Below are 23449 nucleotides of genomic sequence, written 5' to 3'. Positions count from 1 at the left end.
GGAGGTTTTCCTTTTAAGTGGGCTCTTCTAGAACATGTTTGGATGCCGATGGAAAAATCTAGTAGAGAGAAAGTGAGGTACAGAGAAGAGAGGGAGAGACGAGGAGGATGAGTCCCTGGGAAGGTGAGAAGGGTTGAGGGCAGGGGAAGGTCCGTGCAGAGAGCTGATGGAGTATTGAGTACGCTGTCGATCATTTTGTGGGTTCCCTAATGCATTCATTCATTCATTCATTCATTCCTTCAGTTGTCACTGGAGACACATACTTTTGGTCGGTGCCCTTGGAAAATCCCTGATCTGGTGAAAGCCATAGTCACGTGGGGAGGGGAAAGATGGAAAAGATGTGCCAAGGTGCCAGAAGCCCATCTCATCTCCTCCTGTGTTTGAATGGTGTGCCCTGCGCCACATCCTTTTTCAGAGATCAACTTCAAGGTGCCTGTGGGGTCAGACCAGGGCTTCAGGCTGCACAAGGGGGCTAGAGCGAGGACTGTGTGGGTGCTGAGAGCATGGCAAGCCCCTGGCATGAGGTGGCTGCTGAGTGCCAACCGGGGTGGCTTCCCAAGTATGTACTTTGCCTAGGGTACCTGCCCTCATTTGAGATTCTGGAGGTGAGTGAGTGGCAAGACGGATACGATCCCTGTTCTCATGCACCGTAGCTCTAGCCTGTAGACACTGATGACAGCCACATCATCAAATAATCAGATAAGACAATTACAGATGGTTATTAAGGGCTGTGAAGGACATGGACAGGGGCCTGTGTCAGAGAGCAGCTGCCGTGGAAAAGTGGGGGGTGAGCTCACATAGGGGTCAGAGGAGGCGTCTCTGAGAAGGTGACTTTTGCAGGGAGCCCTGGGGGATTAGAAGGAGCCACGACGGGTGTTTCATGGACATTCTGGTTGGGAATAAGTCTGGCGTGTTTAAGGACACACAGGAGAGGGTGGCGAGGGCCCACCAAACAAGGGGAAGGTGTTAGGAGAAGGGGCCATAGAAGCAGCCAGCAGTCAACTCCTGTAGGGCCTCGGGGCCCTGGCACGGTGTCCCGATTTTGTTTTAAGAGCCAGAGGAAGTGGTTGGAGGGTTTTGAGCAGGGGAGAGTGTGACCATGCAGGGGTAGAGACTGTTGAAGGGGAAGAGTGACAGCAGGGAGGCCAGCTTGGAGGCAGTGGCTGTTTGCAGCTCAGAGGTGGCAGCTCCCTGTGTGCTGATGTGTGGGCATCCTGGGGTCGCCATCCTGCCCAGCGGGCAGTGGCAAGGGGAGAGGCCAGCCGGTCTGGTCACAGGCGGGGCGAGGGGGCCAAGCGGGATAGGCGGCCTGGACTCCCCAGTGAACCCCTCGAGTCCCAGCTGAGCGTTCGGGCTGCAGAGGGTGTGTGCCCTTGATCTTTTCTCTGTTCGCCGACGCAGCATCTCAGCACCTGAAGAGCACAGGTGTGCACACAACCATTCTCTGTGCCTGGCACGAGCTTTGGAATTGATCGGGAAGCCGACACAGATGCTGTCGTTTCCCATCTGTTCACGGCACGATCTGAATGTTCCTTTCTGCAGTCCCGGGGGTCCCAGATGCGGGGCTGGTTCACCGTGGTCCTTGGCGTGCAGCTGCTTGTAGAGCTGGCGTGCTAATGGGCTGGTAGGCTGGGGTTGCCAGCCCAAGAGAGGTCCCCAGCCTCTCAGGTCCAGGTCCCAGCTCCCCAGGCGTCTTGTATCCCTCCCCTCCCCCCCAACAGCTGTCAAGGGAGACGGAGCCGAGTGACTTGGCTGGTGTGATCAGGGCGGCTCTTCCCCAGCCCCCTTGGTGCCTCAGCGCCATGGAGCTATTGCTCCAGACGGTTTGTTTATAATGCTAAACATCTCAGATAATTGAAAGCTAATGCTTCTGTCTGGGTCACTAGACATAATATGCCTGGATAACAAATCCACTTCCTTATTGCCCTACAAGGCTTTGGAGCCCAACACACGGTGCCTTCATTGTGTATGCACGTGTGTGCGCCTGCGCTCCGGTGCTGATGTGTTAAGGAATGGAATCCCAGGCTGGTTTCTCCAAGGTACTCTGCTCCGTACTTCAGTTCGGGCCTGCGTCCTCGAGTCAGGGTTCCGGTGAGAAGGGGACGGGGGCCTCAGGTCGGATGCGGACTGTCTAGCGAGAAGGGACGTGTGTGCCCAGCCTTGTCTGCTGAAGCTCTCGTGGCCTGTGTTGTGGGAGCGGAATGCTTAGATACAGAGACATCTGAGAAGTGCGTGTTGAGCTGCCGAGCCAGGACGCACCTCTGAGAGTGGGTATACATGGAACGTGATAGTCGTGGCCACTTCGGTGCCGCCAGGAAAGTATGAATCGACTACACCTCTAAGAATACTTCACTTTCCTGTCGACCTTAATTATCCAGAAAGGAGATTAGAAACAAGAAAACCAGGGGCAAACCTCTGTGTGTGTGTATATACGCATGTGCACATGTGTGTTTATTTTTTTATATTCTCTTAGATTTTTTTTAACGTTTGTTTTTGAGAGCGAGAGAGAGACAGAGCATGAGTGGGAGAGGGCCAGAAAGAGAGGGAGACACAGAATCTGAAGCAGGTTCCAGGCTCTGAGCTGTCAGCACAGAGCCCGATGTGGGGCTCAAACCCACGGACCGTGGGATCATGACCTGAGTTGAAGTCTGATGCTTTACCGACTGAGCCCCCCAGGGGTCCGTATTCTTCTCTTAGATCTTTATGCAGATTCTATTTACGTTTACTTATATGGTTCCAACAGTAGTATAGGAATCAGCTGTTAATCACTCAGGTGCTATGCATCAACACTGAACTGGGGACAAAGACATTGGCTTATTAAATCCTCACACCGCCCGATATCCTGTGAGGACACTGAGGACCCTAGAGCCTCAAGTAAATGGCTCAGGGGCACCCAGCTTCCCAGTGCCAGAGCTGAGTGTTGGCTCGTGGCCACCCTGCCTTCAGAGTGCCCAGTGCTCAACCTCTGTGCTCCCAGGGGCTGCAGAGCAGACCGATCGCAGTGCAGGGCAGGAGAGGCAAACCCCTTGGGGAGGTGTTGATGGGGTGATGGCCCACGCCGGATCACAAAGAGCCAGAAAGCTGCTGAAAATGGATCCAAGAACCATTAAGATTTGGGAATCATGTTGGGGTAGGGCCATTTGGATAGAGGTGTACACTCTGCATATTAAGGAGCCTCTGAAGGTGTCACTGTGTTATAGCTCAGCAGTCTAGCCAGCCTGGTCATGATGATCCGAGATCATCAAGAAAATGTAAGTCATGTTCTGTCTACTCTGCTTAAAAAGTCAAGGAGGTGTGTAATGCATTTTCGGGGGAAAAAAAGAAACATCTAGCAAGGAAGTTGAACATGCAGAGGTTTTGCATTTAAATTTAGTTGTCCGGCAGATTTGGTTATGAAGAACAGCTCATTAATAACAGTGAGGAATCCCAGTGCAGATAATGGCAATCTTACAGCCAGGGAGGAGAGAGAAAAGATGGCAGAAATGAGCTAATGCTGGCCTGCTGTGTGTAGAGGAAGAATGCTCACTTGTCCCGCCAGCCAACCCCCTGTCTTGCCCAATGTCCAGGTGATGAGGAGAGTTCTGTCAGGTGAAGGAAGACACCTGTCTGGGCCTCCCCATGGGCCTCCCCATGAACATCAGTCTCCTCATGATGGAAGGGGGTGGATGTCTCCGTGTTCTAGAGTTTTCTATGTATAGGACTTAAATATTGGAGTTATAAACAACTCTTAAACATATCCACATGACATGTTTTTAATTAAAATATGGACCACACAGTCTGTACCATCTAATTTTTATGTGCCTAGAGATTGCCAATTCATTTCCATATTGGCTCAAGCCAAACAGAAGGAGGGGGAAAAAAAAAGCTATGGTACAAAAGCACAGTCAGATTTATTTGAGCACAAAGGGTTTTTATATTTTCTATGGATATTTTAATTAATATTTCACTTGTGTCCTAGCTCATCTCCCCAAAATGGATGTGAAGCAGCTGTCTGATTTCAGGACTGGGTGGTGTTGTGAATTGCCCGGGGTGGCTTCATTTCTGATAGTTTTTCTCCGTTCCTGGAAAAGGTCACATATGTGCACAACCCCAGTCCACTGGACAGCAGCATGGCCTTGGACCACAGTGGCTCACGTAGATCTGGATGAAGTTTTCCGAGCCCTAAGCCCGGCTCTGGCTTGCTTGCTCAATGTTACCGTGAATTAAGCCTCACTTCCTCCCATCTTTTTTTTTTTTTTTTTAATGTTTTATTTATTTTTGAGAGAGAGAGAGAGAGAGACGGTGTGAGCAGGAGAGAGAGGGAGATACAGAATCTGAAACAGGCTCCAGGCTCTGAGCTAGCTGTCAGCAAAGAGCCCGATGCGGGGCTTGAACCCACGAACCGTGAGATCATGACCTGAGCTGAAGTCAGGTGCTTAACTGACTGAGCCACCCAGGTGCCTCACTTCCTCCCTTCTATCTGGAAGAGTGTTGCACATTTGCTCTTGGCAAAGAGTTGTGATTCTGGGGTATTGAGGGAGGGCAGTGGCCTGGGGGGGGGGGGCAGGGCCCTGAGCTGACTCTCTGGATGGAGCATTTTCTGTTTCCATGTGGGAGTAAGCCGTGTAGAAGAGGAGCTCTCAGTGATGAAGAGAGTCTTGGCTGATGGTTTCCCGGCTGAGGTGGACAAGAGGAGACCACTGTTGCTTCTGGGATGTGTAACCTGGATCGGGCCATGGTCCAGTGGGCCAAAGAGCCCCTCATTTCTTCTCAAGCAATGCCCTTCACTCTAGGGGCTCTGGGAGCCATGACTGATTTTCTCCTCTCACCTGGACCCAGGGACATAGAGGCAGGCTTTCTGGTTTTGGCCTAGGGCCTTTTAGTATTTGCTGCAAAGCAACCGTTATCAAAGTTGTTGCTGTTTGAAGCCGTGGAATGCGTGCTTCAATGCTGATCTTAAGACAGAAGCCTTGGGGCACCTGGATGGCTCAGTCGGTTAAGCATGCAACTTTGGCTTAGGTCATGATCGCAGGGGTTCGTGAGTTCAAGCCCCACATGGGGTGAGCTTACATCCCACTTTGGGTGAGCTGGAGCCCCACTCTGGGCTCCACACTGCATTCTCTCTCTCCCTCTGCCCCTTGCTCATTCACACACACACTCTCTCTCAAAAAGAAAAAAATTAAAGAAAAAAAGAAGCCTTATATAATGAAGTAGGGCTTCCCAATATGGACATTTAGAGCCAATAATTCTTTTCTATGGGGCATGTCCTGAGCATTTGTGGAACATTTAGGAATATGCCTGGCCTGTGCCCACGAGATGCTGGCATCATTCCCTGCTCCCCCTGCCCCAAGTCGTGACCAACAGAAATATCTGCAGACATTGCCAAATATCCCTTGGGGGGCGGCATAAATACTTCCTGCTGGGAGTCACTGTAAAGACTCTCCTGGAGGTGACAGAGTCAGGATTGGAGCCTAGAGCCTGCCATCTTGCCTCCTGTCTGCCCCCACCCCGCACTGCTTGTGATGGAAGCATCATACAGACTGAGCATAAGGCTACAGCTCTCTGCGAGCCCAGCCACCACCCTGTACTCTGTGCTTGGTGGACGGACTCAGAGTCTCGTAGTCCCACTGACCCATGTTCCCGGCACGGCTCTGAGTTCTTCCTCTCCCACAGTGAGGCGGGTTCCCGGAACGCCTCTGTAGGGGTGGCTGGCACAGCCTGGGGCCCTGGAACACAGTGACCGATGACTGCCCCGCCCAGGGTTCAAGTGCTTCACCTTCCCTTAAAAAATGATCATCGATGGTTTTTCAAATGGTAAAATAAGCGCTCATGCGAAGACATCCTGGACGCACAGTAGACCACCATTTTAGGAGAAGCCACACGTAGCCTATCACACTGGGCCCAGGTCTCTACTGTTTATCACCAACAAAAGCAAACCAGATTTGCTCTCCTATTTATTCAGTTGTCCTCTTTACTGTGTTTTTATTCATAGATTTTTATTTACTTTTTTATTTTTAGAGCCCGCCTTTTCCACCCAAACTTTTAGCACAAAGCATCCAGCAGTGTTATAGAACTGACCCCCCCCCCCCCCCGGGGGCGGGTGCCTGGCGGTGAGTCACAGAGAACTTGGCAGGTGCCCGCCACGGTTGTCCGCAAATGTCAGGCCGCACCTTTGCTTTGCTCTGCGCTTCCTGGGAACCTGCTCCGAGCTGCCGGCTGTGCGTTCCCTGAACCTGTTCATAATTTCAGCTCAGACGGTTTTCCTGGAGGTCAGGAATGACAGATTTACTGCCCCTCCACTCTTCTGCCACATGGAGTTTTTATCAATGATTGCTGAGAAATGACTACTCCCAGCAGATCCATGATGCTGTTTTTAGCCTAAAGAGACATCTCAGCTTCGGGGAGGCACAGGGGTAAAAATAGCCCTGCGGGCTAGCACTCCCTGAGGGCTTCCTGTGCGTCCGGAGCTGCTGGGCAGGGTTCCTAACCTGGTGCCTTCCATCCTCCTCTCATCCGTATGCTGGAGGTATTTTATCACCCCGTTTGACAGATGAGGAAACTGAAGCACAGACAGGTGGAGTAGCCCGGACAGGGTCACCTGGACAGAGGCAGCCACGGGGCCCGGCTCTGCTTCCCGGCAGCCTTGCTCAAAGCAAGTGGTCGGTGGGCAGCCTTTTTCTATAAAACGCCTGGAGCTCTAGGCAGGTCTCTGCCACAGTTATGTCCATCTTTGTAGTTTAGAGGCAGCCACAGACTGTAGTAAATGAACAGATAACGAATACTGAAATCTGAATTTCATGTGTTTTTCACACGTCACAAAATTGGATTCTACTTTGGATTTAAAAAAAAACTGTAAAAACTATTCTTAGCCCTCAGGCTAAACAAAGACAGGTGGTGGGCTGCATTCGGCCTACAGGCTCTGGTTTGTCGACCCCGCTCTAGAGCCTAGACACAGCGCCGTGGCTGTGAACCGGCTCTTTCCCCATACAGGGAAACTCAGACCCAATGGAGGAAGCAGGGGACATTGCCTGGCGACCAGGGAGCCTTTTGCACCAAAGAGTTCACCCCTTGCCCTGCTGTATCTCAGCGTGTGCCTGTGTCGAGGAGGGGTCGATCTGTGGCCATAAGGACATGAGGACCAGAAGGGTGAAGTGTTAGATTGCACTGATGATTGACGATTCAACCATAATAGAAACACATTGATGGAATTCTAATGTAGGCTGAGAAGAGTGGTTGCATTTATTGAAGCAGCTGATGGACAGCTGCTTGCTGGGAGCAGACCCTGGTCTGCAGCTGGGCTCCTATGAATGAGGTTGTCTGTAGGAATGGTTTGGTCTACGTGGTAGTTTACCTGGACTGATGGCCCAGTGAATCCACCCGGGAGGCACTGGCACAGGTCATTTTATTCCTTTGGTCTTCCTGTCCCCCTGAAATGGAGCCAAGATCCCTGCCCCGGCAGGACCAGACCAAGCAAGCTGCCCTGGGGCTGTGAGGCTTCTAGGGAGAAGACTTTGGAGTTGGAATTCAGCCCCGACCTGGCCACCTGGTCCATGTCCCCAGCAGATGCCAGTGTGTCTGGCTGCTCAGCAGGGGCCCCGAGAGAATGTGGTACAAAACGGGCTCTCCGCATACCTTGTCACTATGCGGCTTTGAAATGCTTCCAGAGGCCCTGGCCACTGCTGCCCTGTGGCCTTCCTGGCTCTGGCTCCACTTGGTGACAGATGGGAGAGCCACGGGTGGGGCGGGGCCAGGGAGGAGGTGTCTGGGGAAGGTGGCTGCCACTTTGCTGGCCTCCGTGCGCCTGGGATAACAGTGTTGCAGGATGAGCTAAGAGGACGCTTTGATCTCGGGGGCCCCGATGGGAGCATCAGATCCCAGGAGGGTGGGTGGGCAGCAGAAGGCCTTCTCCTGAGGCCCCTTGGAGCTCCTTGGGACAGAGATAGAGGGACACAACCCTAGAGTTGGAAAGGGTCTTCACAATCAGTAGTTGGATGGCTGTAATGGAGGATGCCTGTCCCTGGCATTTGGTCAAAATAAAAAAAACAACAACAAAACAGTAATCAAACCCATGTATGACAAGCTAGCCTCCTGTGCTTATAGAAATTTCCAGTTCTTTTCTTTGGGCTGGGCCTTATCCATTGGGGGATTTAGTCCTGGTTTATGTCTGTTGATAAAAAGCGCTGGTTAATGGTGATTTATATCTTCAATGAATAAATCGGAGAAGATGAATTAATTATTACTTTGTAAATGTAGTGTGCCTACTCCATGCAAGCCGCCTTAAACATGAGGTCTCTTGGGAGGAAGTTCTAAGTGGAGATCTTTGCGACGAGGAAGCAGAGAAACTGCTGATCTAGTATAAACTCTCTTCCTTTATCAGTGAAGACAGGAGGCCCAGAGAGGTCACAGCTCTTGCTCAGAGCCACTGGTCCTTAGGTCCCAGAAGTGAAGCTAGAGCTGGGCTCCGTGGTCTCAGTTTCCTTCTGTGACTCCCTGGTCCCCAGCCTGTCCCCTTCCTGGAGTCGGTTCTTCCCAATCAAACTATTGGTGTCCTTGAACTCCAAATGGGCTGGGCTGGGGTCACCCAAACGAGGCGTCAAGTGTCTGGACCCCGGGGGACCCTGCATCCGGTGTGTGCTTCTCCTGGGCTCTTCCACTCAAAGGCCATGCCCACTGTCCAGCCACCCTACCCCTCTCCACCTTTTAAAACCAAATCCTTTGTATTGTCTTTCTGGACCACTAAGAAAATGAGCATGCCCTTAGAAGAAGGAAACCAAGTCACGATGCTCAACTAGGAAACTGGGTTTCGAATCTTTAAAAAAAGAGAGCTTTCTGGAGCTGAGAGGGGACATTAAATGCTGTCCCTGGGCCAGGTGCTGTCCATGACAATCTTGTCAGTTGGGTGGTGCGCATGCCCCCTCGCAGAGGGAGAAACCGAGGCTCAGAGAACCTTGGCTGCTTGGCAGAAGGCCTGGCTAGTGTGTGGGCAATCCAGGATTCGAAGCTGGGTCTCTCTGGCTCTAAAGACAGCACCTTTCCAGTGTACCCCGGCCCACCTGAGCCCTGTCTTTCCTCTTCCCGCACAGACACATAGAGAACTGGCGAGGCCTGCACACGCTCAACGCCGTGGACATGGAGCTGTACACCGGCCTCCAGAAGCTGTGAGTGTGCTGGGGGCTGGGGGGGAAGGGCTCCTGGCTGCCTCCAGGGCTGGGTGGGGTCACAGGTGGGGGGCACTGCCAGCTGTCCTCCGTGCTTTCCCCCGTTGTTTCTCTTTCAGTAGAGTCGGTACCACCTACTTGGGGGATGTTCTGGCCTTCAGAGGCTGCGCCCTCGCTCTTCCCAGTTTCCTCTCAGCCTGGAAGGCAAGGGCATTGGGTGGTCTCACCAGTAGCTAGGGTTTCAGGGCAGGACCTGAGCCCAGGTCTCTGGACTAGTGTTCTCACCTCAGCCCCGAAGTTGACTAATGGTCCCCCCAAAGTGCCCATTTCCCAGCCACCTCCTTCTGTGGACTCGAGGTGTTAGTGGCTTGGGGCACTCGGGGTTGGGGAAGGGAGTAGGGACAGTCACTGGACTGTCTTGAGGAGGAGACACATTACCCGCTTGCCAGGATGCGGGGGGGGACAGCTGTGGGCACCCCCACACTCCTCTCCTGGGTCCCGGTGGGGTGTGAGCCCAGATACCGTCCGCTGGGCACCTGGTGATGCTGGCGGATGAGGAAACGTGTTCAGTTCACAGGAGCGGCTGCAGGGGCCACCTTGGCATGCCCTCCCGTCAGCTCCTGTCCAACGGCCCAGTGCTCCGTAGGCTCTGCTGACCCTGTTTCTCTCTCTCTCCAGGACCATCAAGAACTCGGGACTCCGGAGCATCCAGCCCAGAGCCTTTGCCAAGAATCCTCACTTGCGCTATATGTGAGTAGAGTTGGGCCCCGGGCTGTGGGGAGTGGGAGGGGGCACATGGCCGGAGGGTGCTGGGCAGTGGGGCTGGAGACCTGAGGTCTGGCTCAGCCTTGCCACCGTGCGCCCTGGGCCTCCAACTTTACCTCCTGCAATGAGGGTTTGGGATTTGAGGGTTTCTAAGGTTCCTGTCAGAAGGAGAAGCCTAAACCAGGGCCTGGAGGGGAAAGTCTCCAGACTCCCAAGTTTGCTTGCTTTTCATTTCCAATTTAATGGGAACGTAAATAAGTTCCACTTCCCTGTACTGTGAAGGCTACACTTCGGAGAGCATTTGTAGGTCTGTGAGTGTGTGTGCATGTGCAGCTGTGTGTTGAGGTGGGGCTGGAAAAAGAGGAAAGGCAGGGGCAGACCAAGTGTTCTGTCTAAATAAATAGGCTCTGGGTTCGGTGGAGAAGGGCTCAGAGAATGGAGACGCCTGTATGAGGCCCCACAACTTTGTTTGGGACAGTTTGTAGACCACATGGCTCTGGGTGGGATTCTTGTTGGTACCTCCCTCCACCCCTTCCTTGCTCCTACCTTCCATGTCTGATGGTCGACGGGCCTCCTCAGGGTTGGCTCTGGTTGGACCTGTTGCCATCTTGGACATCCACAGGGCACGCGTTCCCTGAGAGAGCAGAGATTCGAACCTGGGGGAGAAAGAGGGGTCTGTTGTATTTGGGGAGAAAATGGAGCAGTGACATGAAGGGGAATCTTTCCTTTGGCCACAGGAGAGTTGTACTGGCTGGGGTGTTTTGCATTTGATGACATGAGGGCGGCCCGCTGGATGGGAGTGTCCTGTGGAGAGGCAGAGCATTCAGGGGAGGCTCTCAGAAAGTGGAAGGAAGGGAGGAAGGGAAAGAGAAGAGATGGTGGAGGGTTGTGGTGGTGGAAGGGGATTCTCTTTGGGGGTGCTGCCCTCACCCCCTGTTCTCTGTGTGCTTTCTCAAGCCCATAGTGAGTAATCAGTGAATACACACACACACACACACACACACACACACACTTCTCAGTTATGGCCACCCTTGTTTGGCGCCCAACTTTCTTTTTTCCATCAGGAAATGGCATACGGCAAGGCCCTTGCACAGGGCCTGATGTATTATTAGCTGTGGGGGACGAGACCTCCCTTCCAAATGTCCCATTTAGCTGTTGCCCCTTCTAGTCGAGCGTCTGTGGTGAGATTCTCCTAATGTGTGTTCTTCGCAGCTGGAGGCGTAGCTGGGACCTGAGGAGGGCTTTGGACCAGATGCTCCAGGTGTTTATTTTATTGGGGATTTGAATTTCAGTGTAAAATATCCCAGAGGAAGAAGCTTTTGACCTCTGAGAAAGTCTTTCTTTTCATGCTCCCTCGTTCAAAGTTCACAAAGCTAACAGCCCATGGCAGATCACGTGGGGACAATGGAGGCTGGGGACCACATGTCCCCTCTAAAGGGGCAGCCGGCTGACGCTGCTGCCGTGTGGAGGTGGGGGCCTCGCCTTGCCAGACTTACTGTTTTTTCAAGAATAGCTGGAGGTCCTGTGAAACCGCTCAAGTTTTAAATGCTGGCAACTGAAAACAAAACCCCTCTCCCCCGTGGGCCAAACAAAATGGCTCCATGGGCGGAAGATGGGAGTGCCAGTTCGTGGGCTAGCGTCACACTTGGGGGAGAGAAGCCATCATCACAGGAGAAGCTCTGTCCCCTTTGAGGACAGTGGCTGGTGCCCATGCCCTAGAGACTTCCAAGGCATTGTGTTGCCAGCAGCTCTCAGGGAAATCGAGGGGGCTTTGGGACCCCTCACGTTTCTTTGGGCCCCAGAAGTGGGAGCAGGAGTGCCTCTCTGAAGTCCAGTGTGCTGGAACTTCCCTTGACTTACTGTTGAGATTCTGGAAAAAGGTTGTAACCCACGGTCTCTTTGGGGATGATCTGGGGTCTGCTGGGTAGTGGCCATGATAGGCTGGAGGGCCTTTAAGATTCCCAAGGTTTGGGGGCAGAACAGGTCTGGTTTGAGTAGCTCTGTTGATAACTGGGAGCCTGCCCATGACCTCGGGCCCTGCTTTCTCCTGAAAGCATTGGCCAGCTTTTGCCAAAGTGCTTGCTGTTAGCAAGAAGGATGGGCTACTATCAATCCACCCCAGTTTGGGCCTGGCTGTACATCAGGGGCCAGTTAGGATGCTCAGGTCGGTATGAGAGACTCCGCACCTGTCGAGCTTTGGTGGGCACTCCACAGAGGAGTCGGGCATCGGGGTGGGTTTCATCGATGGGTTTACCGACTGACTTTTCCCCCGTAACGAAGACACACCCCCTGATCCCAAATGAGTGAATTTCCCAGCAGCTTCAGGACATTTTTCTCCTGGCAAACGGGCCAGGTTTCTCTGCTGTCTTACAGCATCTTCTATTTCTGTACTCGAAATGCAGTTACGAGTCTCCGGGCCCCAGCTGAGCAATCACAAGATGATCACTTACTCCAGCACTAATTGCCGAGCCCTGGCTTGGCGGCTTTTTTCTTTTTTTCTTTAGGGTGATGGCTGAGAAGTCTTTTCTTGTCCCCTCTGTACGGAATAAGAAGCAGGAAGTGAAATCATCACCCTCTGCACTGATGTCAAGTTGTCTAAATTGCCTTGATTAGCTCCGCCCGCCCTCCCCTCCCCCCCCGCCCTCCCCTCCCCCCCCGCCCTCCCCTCCCCCCCCCCGCCCCACCCCTTCTAAGCTGCTGTTTCATTACTCAGGGTCTCTGCTTCCTCAGGACAGAAAAATAAACCAGCGATGTTGAGGCCCATCATATGTTGCAAAGAAGACTGGAGAGAGGACTCTTGTGTCCTACTTCAAGGTTTTTATGAGTGACTGACCACCTTCTGACTGCTTCAGTTTTTTTTCTCTGTCCTTTATTGAGCATGAGAAAGGGAAATAGTGATTCATTTGCACCAGGGGAGATAGTTTCTGAGACACTGGAATGCCCTAGACCCTTCGATCCTTTTCCTGCTCTTAAAGATTTTTGGATTAAGGATCCTTAAGGATAAGGATCTTCCAAGTGGATAGTTGAAATAGCTATTTGCTAATCTGTAAAATGGGCGCACTTTGTGGATGGGATGTGGGGAAGATGAGGTCATAAGAGGCACACACAGCACTTAGCCCAGTACCCAGTAAATGGTCAGGGTTCAGAAACAGCAGTCGCTAATAATGATAGTAATTATTGTTGTTGTTCATGGTGGTGATAATAGAACCGAAGAGGGGAGACCAGGTGGCCTTGATGATTCTGACCATGACTTTTTTTTTTTAATGTTTTTTTTTTTTATTTATTTCTAGGAGAGAGAGAGACAGAGAGAGACAGAGACAGCATGAGCAGGGGAGGGTCAGAGAGAGAGGGAGTCACAGACTGAAACAGGCTCCAGGCTCTGAGCTGGCAGTCAGCACAGAGCCTGACGTGGGGCTCGAACCCACGAACCGCGAGATCATGACCTAAGTGAAAGTCGGACGCTTAACCGACTAAGCCACCCAGGCGCCCCGACTCTGACCATGACTTTGTTCTGGAAAAGTCATGTATCTGTCCTGCAGTGCAGTGCATCTCTCTGGAGACTGGGATACGCTTCTCTGCAGTCTCTTCTGTCTTTCTTCCTTGAATACTGATGAATGACCCCAGACAGATTCTCTGTTTTGTCCATTTAGTCGCCCTGCTCTAGATTCCCTGAACACCCCTCTCTGATGATGGTAGTTTCAGAAAGGACCCAAACAATTCAGCTGGTGAGCTTACCCTTTGTCTCCATCTGACTGGAGACCACATCCACCCGCACTGGTGAACTTGGATTATTTGCTGAGTTTTCCAGCCCCACTTCTGCAGCCAGCTCATCTCTTCCTTTTCTGGGGTCTGTTTTCTCTGGCGTGGCTCACATCGGCTGGACCTCCACAGTCTGGGGTCCCCAGAAGCCGAATAATGTAGACGTCTGTCTCCGAGCTGCACTAAAATGGTGGTATTTACTTCCGCCTGTAGAGCACTTTAGAGTTTTCAGAGTGCTTGCCCATACATTATCAGCTTCACTTCTGCGTACCATGCTGGCTGGGGAAGTGTGGTAGGCAGCACAGGAGGCAGGGCCAAAGAGGGTCTCACCTGTAAGCAGAAGTTGAACTGCCGTGAAGTCCTCTGATTTCCTTTCCAGGAATCTTTCCATTATACCTCATGGGCCAGAACGGGCAATGTTTTCCACTGAAGCAATTAAAATTTTTTTTCCCCTTAAGATGGTTAGAAAGTTGCATAACATTGCTAGTATCAGGAAAGAAGAAGGAAGGGCTAGTAGTGAGAACTGACTGTGCTAAGGAGCGTGCCTAGTGCTTTTGCAAATATGATATTCTTCCTCTTGGTAACTCTAAGTCAGGGTTCCTCTATCCCATTTGATAGATGGGAGCACAGAGGCTCAGAAATCATAACTGACTTTTCTCAACATCACACAGTAGTTAGGAACAGCCAGGACCTGGACTCTGATCCCTAAGCCTCTGAAGTCGGTGTATTGTCCCACAGCCCAGGCATGTCTGTGTGTCTCTGTCTGGTTCTGCAGCAAGAACTCCTATTGGGAGAAGTGGGAGTCTTTAACGTTTTATTAGAGAGAGCTGCTGTTTCCCCTGGGGGTTTAGCACCATCCATCCTCAAAGATCTCTGTTGAGAAAGTTCTGTTTAGTTTCTTTTCCTATTCGGGTCAAATCCTCTAACAACATTTCCATTACAACCTGAATATCTTTATTATAAAAGACTTCTTAGCATTAGCCTGTGGCTCACTCATTTCCAAGAATATGCAATGTGAGATTCCAGCAAGCCAAAGGAATTTATTTCATCCCTTAGAGTTGTTGTGGTCAGATTTCTCTCATGTTCTGTTGCTTGCTTTTTCTCACAAAGCCCTGGATGCCACGTTAAGTCGTGCCTCTCTGTCGTAAGCAGACACACTTGATCTTCAGCTGAGCAAGCCAGCCCTGAAGTTGACCTGTGTGGGAGCATGATGGGGCGAGGCGGGGGTGGAGAATGGCCTGATTTGAGCATGATTGTGTCAATTGTGTTAGGTTCACAGGGAGAGAAAGTCAACGGCTCTGGGTGGGCAGGAAAGAGGAAGTGGCCAGAGTCCCTGCCATTTCAGAACTTGACTGAGAAGGTAATACATTTCTCTCGAGGTTATTGGGATGGAAACCTGGCGAGATTGATTTATTATGTATTGTAGATCACTCCATGCCTTTTCTCCTTGAAATAACCCTTGTTCTGGGATGTGAGACGATGTGTAGATATTTATCTGTAGCCTTTCACCTTTCTGTCTGCCCCTTCACTCTGCACTGATTTTCCTCCAAGTCCCAAAGGGATTGGTGAGTGGCACACTTGTGCCTTTACTGCTTCTCCAACATGTGCCCTACCTCCTCTGTTGCACGTGACATGTGCCCTAACTCCGCTGTTCCACATGGAGGACTTAGCCATTGAGCACTGTGTAGCTAACAGCATGGAGAGATAGAAGGGCCAGGGGTTCAAATTCTGGATCCTCTACATCTTACGTAGTAAGCTGCCCTGTCTTACTTAGGCAAGCTGCTGAACTTCTCTGAGTTTTGAAGGGATTGTAAGAATTCCTACTTCATAGGATTGTCCTGAGCCTTCAATAAGACGGTGCTTAGAAAGTACTTAAGACAGTGCCTTATGAAAGACAGTATATTTTTTTGCTGTTGCTAATGACTTCTTCCCTATTCACTGGGTTCTGATTCCATACAATCATAGATAATTAAAGGTGGAAGGGGCTCTAGAGCTAACCCCCCAAGTTTATATTCCTGTCCCTGTTCTCATCCCTGCTCTTTATTATTATTATTTTTTGTTTATTTATTTTATTTTGGGGGGGAGAGAGAGAGAGAGAAAGAGAGAGAGAGAAAGAGGGAGAGGGAGGGGCATCAGGCTCGAACTCACAAACCAAGAGATCATGACTTGAAATCAGGAGTCTGACGGTCAACTGGTCAACCAGCTGAGCCACTCAGGCACCCCTCATACCTGCCCTTTAGATTCATATGTTAAACCACCTCTGTTGAATCTCCTGCTTTGACGTCTCCACTTGAGTGGCTAAGATTTAGGTCACACTTAACTTGGCCAAAACAGAATTGTTGGTTTCGGTCCACCTCCTTCCTCCAAGCCTGCTTGCCTTGGTGTTTCTTGTTTCTGTAAACAGTACCACCTGCCAGATCACTCATGCCAGCACCTTACAAGTCCTTTTGCTGCTGCTTTTTCCCTTTGCCTGCTTTCCTCCATCCTCCCACCAATTATCTGCTAGATATTTTGTATCCATCCCCTTCTCTCATCAGTTCCTTCACCATATGCCATCTTGGCCCACGCTCTATGTCCACAGCTTCCTAACTGGTTTTCTTACCTTTTGTTTCTTACATTTCATTTCTAGCACCATTGCCAGAGTGATATTTTAAACACGTAAATCCACTTGTGTCACTCTGCTGCTGAAAGCCCTCCAATTACTTCCCACGTTACTTAGAAGAAAAGCTAAACCCCTTACCATGGCCGCAAGATTCAGGCTGTTTTCTTTTCCTCTGTCTCCTTTCATGGTACTTTCCCCCTTGCTGTCTGCCACAGTCTATTTTATTTTAATTTAATTTATTTTATCTTTTTAAAGTTCATTTATTTTTGAGAGAGAGAGAGAACACTCACAGGGGAGGGGCAGCGAGAGGGGATAGAGGATCCTAAGTGGGCTCTGCACCGACAGAGAGCATGACTTCAACTCTGGAACCTCTAGATGATGACCTGAGCCGAAGTCAGACACTTAACCAACTGAGCCCCGCAGGCGCCTTATGAATGAACTTGCCTCCAGTTCCTTGAATGTGCCATGTTCAGTCCTCACCTTGGAATTTTTGTACTTGCCGACCCACCGGCCCCGTATCTATGCGTGGTTGGGTCCTTGTCATCATTCTCTCTGATGTCATTTACCTCGCCAGACCTCTCTGACCACCCAGTCTCCATGGTCTTTCTTCTCCTCACGCACCTGTCACCCAGTCACATCCTGTGACCCAACAGTCCCTTCTTACTTGCGACTTTGTGGAAATGTCTCTTTCAGTTATTTAGTTGTTTATGCCCTGTGTCCCCTACGAGAGTGTCAGTTTCCGTGGGGCAGGGACCTTGTGTTGTCCTTGCTGTAGCTCCAGCACTAGAATAATGCCTGTCCCATAGCAAGTGGCCCGTAGCTGTTTGTTGGATGTAGCCGTTTGTTGGCTAGTCTGACTTGATCATTCTGTGGACGAGAGGATGGATTTCTAGACTTAGAGAAGAATTCTTTTTTCTTTTTAAATGTTTTATTTATTTTTGAGAGAGTGAGAGAGCGTGAGCAGGGGAGGGGCAGAGAGAGAGGGAGATACAGAATCGGAATGGGCTTCAGGCTCTGAGCTGGCAGTCAGCACAGAGCCTGACGTGGGGCTCGAACCCACGAACCGTGAGATCATGACCTGAGCCGAAGTCGGACGCTTAACCAACTGAGGCACCCAGGTGCCCCAAGACTAGAGAAGAATTCTGACCAAGATCACATGGGTGGGAACCGGACCAGGACTAGAACTCAGGTCTTGGTATTAGCAGTGTGACATTCTTTCCACTGTGTCATCCTGTTGACCGTTCTTGGGTCCTGTCTAGCCAGAACTCGTCACACTCTGTGTCTGGTGGAAAACATTGCAGCTGCGTTAAAAAGAAAGGCTAAACGGGTCAAATAACACATGCAAAATACCGGTACCATCTGAGTGCTATGAAGTGTACAAATAGGACATCCTGCCATCACACCACCACTCTGCTGAAATGTCACGTGAAAATGAACAGCGAGGGCAACTCTTCTCTTTGAGATTCCTGCTCCCACAGCTCTGTCTGCTCAGAAGCCTCCTCAAAGCTGGTGCTGAGCTGTTGCCTCTCACGAAGTCCCATCAGCCAGTTTGGGTGTTTGGATGAGTAGCTAAGAGTAGGTGCCCTTGCACCACACCGGCCAAGTTTAACCTCTGGCTCTGTCGCATATATCTGTACATCTTGGGCAAGTCACTTAGCACCTCTGCGTGTCTGTGCCTGAATCTCCTCATTTGAAATACGGGGGTCATAGGGTTGTTAGCAAGATTACATGGATTAACGCATATGAAGTACTGAGATGAATATGTGCCCCATAGTAGGAAGGCGGTAGATGTCAGCTGTTGTTGCTGTGAGTTTTGAGGTTACCGTGTGACAGTCACCTTCTCAGTATGCAGCCGAATAAATACGTAGAGAGTATGTATTAAGACTCTCCTGTGTTCCTCCCCTTCTAAGTGCTCCAGGCAAGGCACAAGTCCTTCCTTACCGGCTACTTGGGGAATATGAGGCCTTGGCATAGCATAGCCAGGAGAGTGACTCCTGGCCCTTTTTTCTTTTCTTTTCTTTTTTTTTAAGGATGTGGTTAAAGCTGTATAATTTCTCCTCAGAAAAAGGCCTCTCCCTCCTCCCCAGCACACCATTTTGCACACATTTTCGGAGATTTACAAATTCCCTTTGGACCTGAGTTAAGAACCTGTCCAAGAAGAGACAGGTGTGTGGTGGTGGGATGTGTGGTTTATACCTAGCAGGCCACATCCATTAAAATTTGTTTTTAATGTTTATTTTTGAGAGAGAGAGAGAATGGGGGAGGGGCAGAGAGGAAGAGGGAGACAGAGAATCCGAAGCAGGCTCCAGGCTCTGAGCTGTCAGCATAGAACCCCACGCGAGGCTCAAACTCCTGAACCTTGAGATCATGACCTGAGCTGAAGTCGGACATTGACTGAGCCACCCAGGCACCCCAGGGTGCCTAAAACTACTATTCTAGACGTGACAAATGAGAGTTATAGTATGCCATATTTTCCCATGCATAAAAGAACACCTTCATAACTTAAAATCTCCACTGTGGTTAAGAGAAGTTGGGAATAGACTGGGTATGGTATGGGGTTTCTTTTTTGGGGTGATGAAAAATGACCTCAAACTGGTTGCACAGCCATGAGAATATACCAGAAAACATTGAATTGTGTGGTTCAAATGGGTGAACTGTATGGTGTGTGAATTCTCTATCAATAAAAACAATAAACACACATCTGTGTGTGTGTCTGCCCGTGTGCATTTGTGGTATGTGTGTGTGTGTGTGTGTGTGTCCCATGTCCCTCTCCAGCAGAAGCTTTTAGAGCCTGTGTAGAGCTTCCGTGTCTCTTTGCACTTTGTCACGGGACACAGGATGTTATGTTCTAGACAGAGGCTGCTCCATTAGCCTGACTCTCCTGGGAAGCTGATGGGGACAAAGCCACAGCTGACCTGTGGACATGCAGTCTGAGAAAGAACTAGACATTCGCTGTAGTAAGAAAAGAAACAGATAAATCAGGGATGACGGTGGCTGTAACCTGTGCATGGGTGGGAATGTACGGGGACTACCTAGCACTCCATGCTTGGCTGTCATTCTCTTCCTTTCTGGCCCCCTTAGGAAGGGGTCTCAGAGCACAAGAGAGGGGGGTGCTATTGCAGTGATGGCTTTGAACCTTCTTGAATTTATACGTATGAAGAAGTAAATTGTAAGCCAGTCATGGTTCTTTATTTTTCTTTTTAAAATTTTTAACGTTTATTTATTTTTGAGGAAGAGAGAGAGACCACATGAATAGGGGAGGGGCAGAGAGAGAGAAGGAGACACAGAATCTGAAGCAGGTTCCAGGCTCCAAGCTGTCAGCACAGAGCCCAACGCGGGGCTTGATCTCAAGGACCTTGAGATCATTACCTGAGCCGAAGTCGGACACCTAACTGTCTGAGCCACCCGGGTGTCCCAGTGGTGGTTCTTCATAGAGATTGCGTGTTATTTGTGACACAACTCACACCTTTGACACTCCGCATGAAGTTGATCTCCAGTCTTCCAATCCAAGGCAGTGGAGGGGCCACTGGCTTAGAATCTTAAATATGACTCTCCATCAAAGGTGGGCTGGAGTGGCTAGGAGGCTCGTGGAGCAGGTGACAATGGGGTTGGGCTTTGGAGGGGCTGTGGGTTTGGATGGCTATGTGTGGGCGCTCATGACACAGGCTGCTGCTCTCCGTGACATGAGTGTGGCCCTTTTCCCACTTGGAATTCCTCCCAGCACTGTTGAGATACATGTTCATGGTTCCAGGGGCTATGCGTTCTGGCCAGCAGGTCACCTCTAAAAGACTTCCATGGGAACAGGATTTGGAAGTGGAGCCATTTGTCAGTGGAGTAGGGTTTTCCCAGATCATTAAGGGTCAGGGTCAGGGTCAGGGTCAGGACTGTATGCCGTCATGTGTCTAGGTTGTGGCCAGGAGGGGAGATGTTGAAGTTGGGGCTCACGTGAATGTGGGGTGCAGTTTGATAACTGGATGGCTGTCATTTTGGGAGGTACTATTTGGCTATCATCTGGGTTATCACACATTGAACTTACTTTGTTCTTTTTCTGCATTGCTTTGTGACCTTAGATGAGCCACTTAACCTGTCAAATGTGTTTGTACATCTGTAAAATGAAGCGGTGATCGAGGTGGCCTAGGCCTGGCCTCAGCATTTTGGGAAATGCTTCTTGGTGGCATCTGGGATCATCAAGGGGCAGGGCCAGGGGAAAGGCTACAGTCCTTCCCCTCCCCTACCTCCCTGCAGGGGCAGGCATTCCGATGCAGTGAGTCCCACGGACTTCACATCCATGAAACACTCACCGTGTGCCAGGCTTTGTGTGCACTTTCCATGTCATTTTATGGCAAGTGGACATTGATGTCTCCATTTCATAGATGGGGCATTTGAGGCAGAGTTGTTAAGTGACTTGCCTACGTTGACATAGCTACTAAGTGGCAGAGCCAAGCCGACCCTGGATGGGCTGCTTCTGGAACTCCAGAGCCTTTCTTTTTTTAAATTATTTATTTATTTTTTATTTATTTTAATGTTTTATTTATTTTCGAGAGAGAGATAGAGACAGCATGAGCAGAGAACGGTCAGAGAGAGAGGGAGACACAGAATCTGAGGACAAGCTCCAGGCTCTGAGCTAGCTGTAAGCACAGAGCCCGATGCAGGGCTCATATCCATGAACGGTGAGATCATGACCTGAGCTGAAGTCAGACGCTTAACCGACTGAGCCACCCAGGCGCTCCAGAGTCTTCCTTCTTAGTAACTCCACTCTCCATCCATTGGCTGTGGCCAACTCAGGTACAGCCTAGGCAGGAGTCTGTTCTCCAGACCCCAACTGGGAAGGACAGATAGGCAGTAAGCTTCTGAGTGGCGCTTCTCAGAATCAGGGATACTTTGGAGGAAGGACTGTGGGAAAAGACTAAGGGGGGTTTATGAAACCAAGTCCTTGTCTACACCCTGTTGCCAGCAGGGTCTAGGTAAGTGGGCGATGCCTGGCTGGCACTCAGAGGGCAGTTAACAGAGGATCACACAGGGTGGGTATTCAATAAAGAGAATGGATAAACCCATGCTTATGATGTATGGATGCAGGAGAAGGAGGCTTTCAACCTGGATTTCGGGAGAGTGTGAAGCTACTTTGTGTGGCCTCAGCCCTGGCCGTCTTTGGCCGCAGCCCCAGGAAAGACCATGTTTGTAGGTGGTGAAGCCCACTACAGAAATATGGAAGGATATGGACCAGATTAGATGAGCTCTAAGGTCCCTGCCTCAACAGCTCATGATTTTGTGCTGATGTGTGTGTCGCTTCAACACCTGACATGTCCTTGCGCCATTGAGTGGTGTCATTTCTGTACATCTGCCTGGGTCTTCTTCCCATGCCCCAGCCTCTACAATATCTGATGTCCCTGGGTAGAGCGTCTGTTGTTCCTCTTTCACATGGGTCCTTCTTGCTTCCATTGAACCCAAGTGTGTTTTGTATCCTAGAATTGGCCAAGCTCAGGATTTTCAACCTGGAATTTCTTAGCCTTCACTTACTTATCTGTCGCTTCCTATTTCTAGTCGAGTCACACCCTCAGTCTCTGGGTGGTTGCCTCTCTGGAGCCCTGGAAAGAATTTGCATCTTGTTCCCAAGGAAAGTAGGTAGCCAGCTTCCTAAATTAAGTTTCTTTTTTCTTGCCCATTTGTGTCTCTCTTGCAGGCTCCCTGTGGTCCTGGGATTAAGGATGTCCTCCCTGATCATTTCTTTTTGTTCACTTTGCTTTATGGACAATATTCTGATCCACCTAGGGAAGACCCAGCATGACCCAGACAGTGTGGCCGCCTACCTTGCTTGCCAGCCAGAGTGTTTGTGATGTGGGATTCTCTTCACTGAAGCCCTATGTTCAGCATAGAGCTTTTTCATTTCAGGTATCTCCGTTCTCTAGGATCCACTGGACTGAGCTTCAAGAGTTTTCTTGTAACCTTGTCAGCTTTCTCAAAGCTCAGTCTGATGCTGAGTAAACACTCTGGCCTCCGCATCTCCTGGCCTTGGGGATTAGACCATGTGCCTGTATTTTCCAGCCCTGATTTTTCTTAGTAGGTTTTCTTTCCCTTTTTTCCCCTCCCCTAAGGCTTCATTACTTTCCATTTGTCCACATCTCTTTTCTCCATTTTTCTTGTTAAGGACAGATTTAGAAAATGAGATTAGTCTCGTGGCTATTTTGGAGTCATCATTAATTTTCGTCCCCTTTCATTCCTTAGCAGGCCAGCAGTCTCGTGTCTTTTTCTCCCTGGTTTTTCTTCTTGATGGATTTGTAGAAGTGTCTTCCCGGGTTAACCCCTTGGTCCCTTGCGACTTGCTGCGGTCCTCTGCCCTTCCCTAGTGGGTTTCTAGGTAATCCAGCCTTTGTGACTGTTCTGGATTAGAAGGGCATTGGGTCCCCTGGAGTGGGGCTCAGCCACGTGCTTTCCCTGGCCAACCTTGTGTCTTAGAGTCTCGTGACGTTTACTCATAGCGGCCCTTGGGGTCATGTGACATCTTGCTGAGATGAGAATTCGTTAATTCCCATCAGGAACATCTGTGGAGGTCCTAGTGTATCCCAGGCAGAGCTGTGAAGATAAATTATGTTTAGGTCTTCGGCTTTAGTGGGGTGGGCCAGGGGCAGGAGAGAGAGGCAGGGGGTGGAGGGAGTGACTCTATGGTGTGATGGGGACTAAGGGCTCCCAGGGATCGCTTAACAAAGGCAGGTGTTGCATCTTTGGGTGAGGGGGCATTATAGCAGGAAAGGTCCTCTGGGTGTTGACAGACCACCTGAAACTGGGGGTGGGGTGGGAGTCAGCAGCTGGAAGAAGCTTGGTGAGGGGTTGGGTGGCAGGGTATTGGGTGGGGACTATTCCAGGTGGAGGGAACTGTGTGCTGCATGATCTGGCAGTGTTTGCAGGACCATGGGCCCCTACTTAACCTGGAGTCAGGCTGACAGCTTGACCGCCATCACCATCTTGCCCTGAGGTCCTTAAGGAGGCAGGACAAAAAGGTTAGGATCTTGCTTCCAGCTCTCCTGTCTTCTAAGTTTGTCCTATGATCGGGACCTGTGTCACTAAGGCAGCAGAGCTCTGAGGGGCTGGTCATGTTAGGGAGAGCCAGAGCGGGAAGGGAGGTCAGGGATGCAGGACAGGGCCCCCTCCCTGTGTCCCCACTTGCCAAGTGGTCTGTGTCAGATGCCGT

General features: G+C 50.5%; 1 protein-coding gene across 3 annotated transcripts in view; it reads left to right on the top strand.

Annotated features, from left to right (window-relative positions):
• NTRK3 (neurotrophic receptor tyrosine kinase 3) overlaps window positions 1–23449 on the top strand; it is a 292308-nt gene that overhangs the window by 77521 nt on the left and 191338 nt on the right. For all 3 annotated transcript variants that reach the window (XM_039217016.1, XM_039217007.1, XM_039217000.1), the window contains exons 2-3: window positions 9063–9137; window positions 9816–9887. In XM_039217016.1, the coding sequence (XP_039072947.1) occupies window positions 9109–9137; window positions 9816–9887 (101 nt within the window). In that variant the 5' untranslated portion in view covers window positions 9063–9108. The remainder of the gene's footprint in view (window positions 1–9062; window positions 9138–9815; window positions 9888–23449) is intronic.

The sequence above is a fragment of the Hyaena hyaena genome, unplaced genomic scaffold (genome assembly GCF_003009895.1).
Source record: "Hyaena hyaena isolate Hyena2069 unplaced genomic scaffold, ASM300989v1 scaffold_13, whole genome shotgun sequence".
Classification (NCBI taxonomy): domain Eukaryota; kingdom Metazoa; phylum Chordata; class Mammalia; order Carnivora; family Hyaenidae; genus Hyaena; species Hyaena hyaena.
This window is presented reverse-complemented; position numbering and strand designations above follow the sequence as displayed.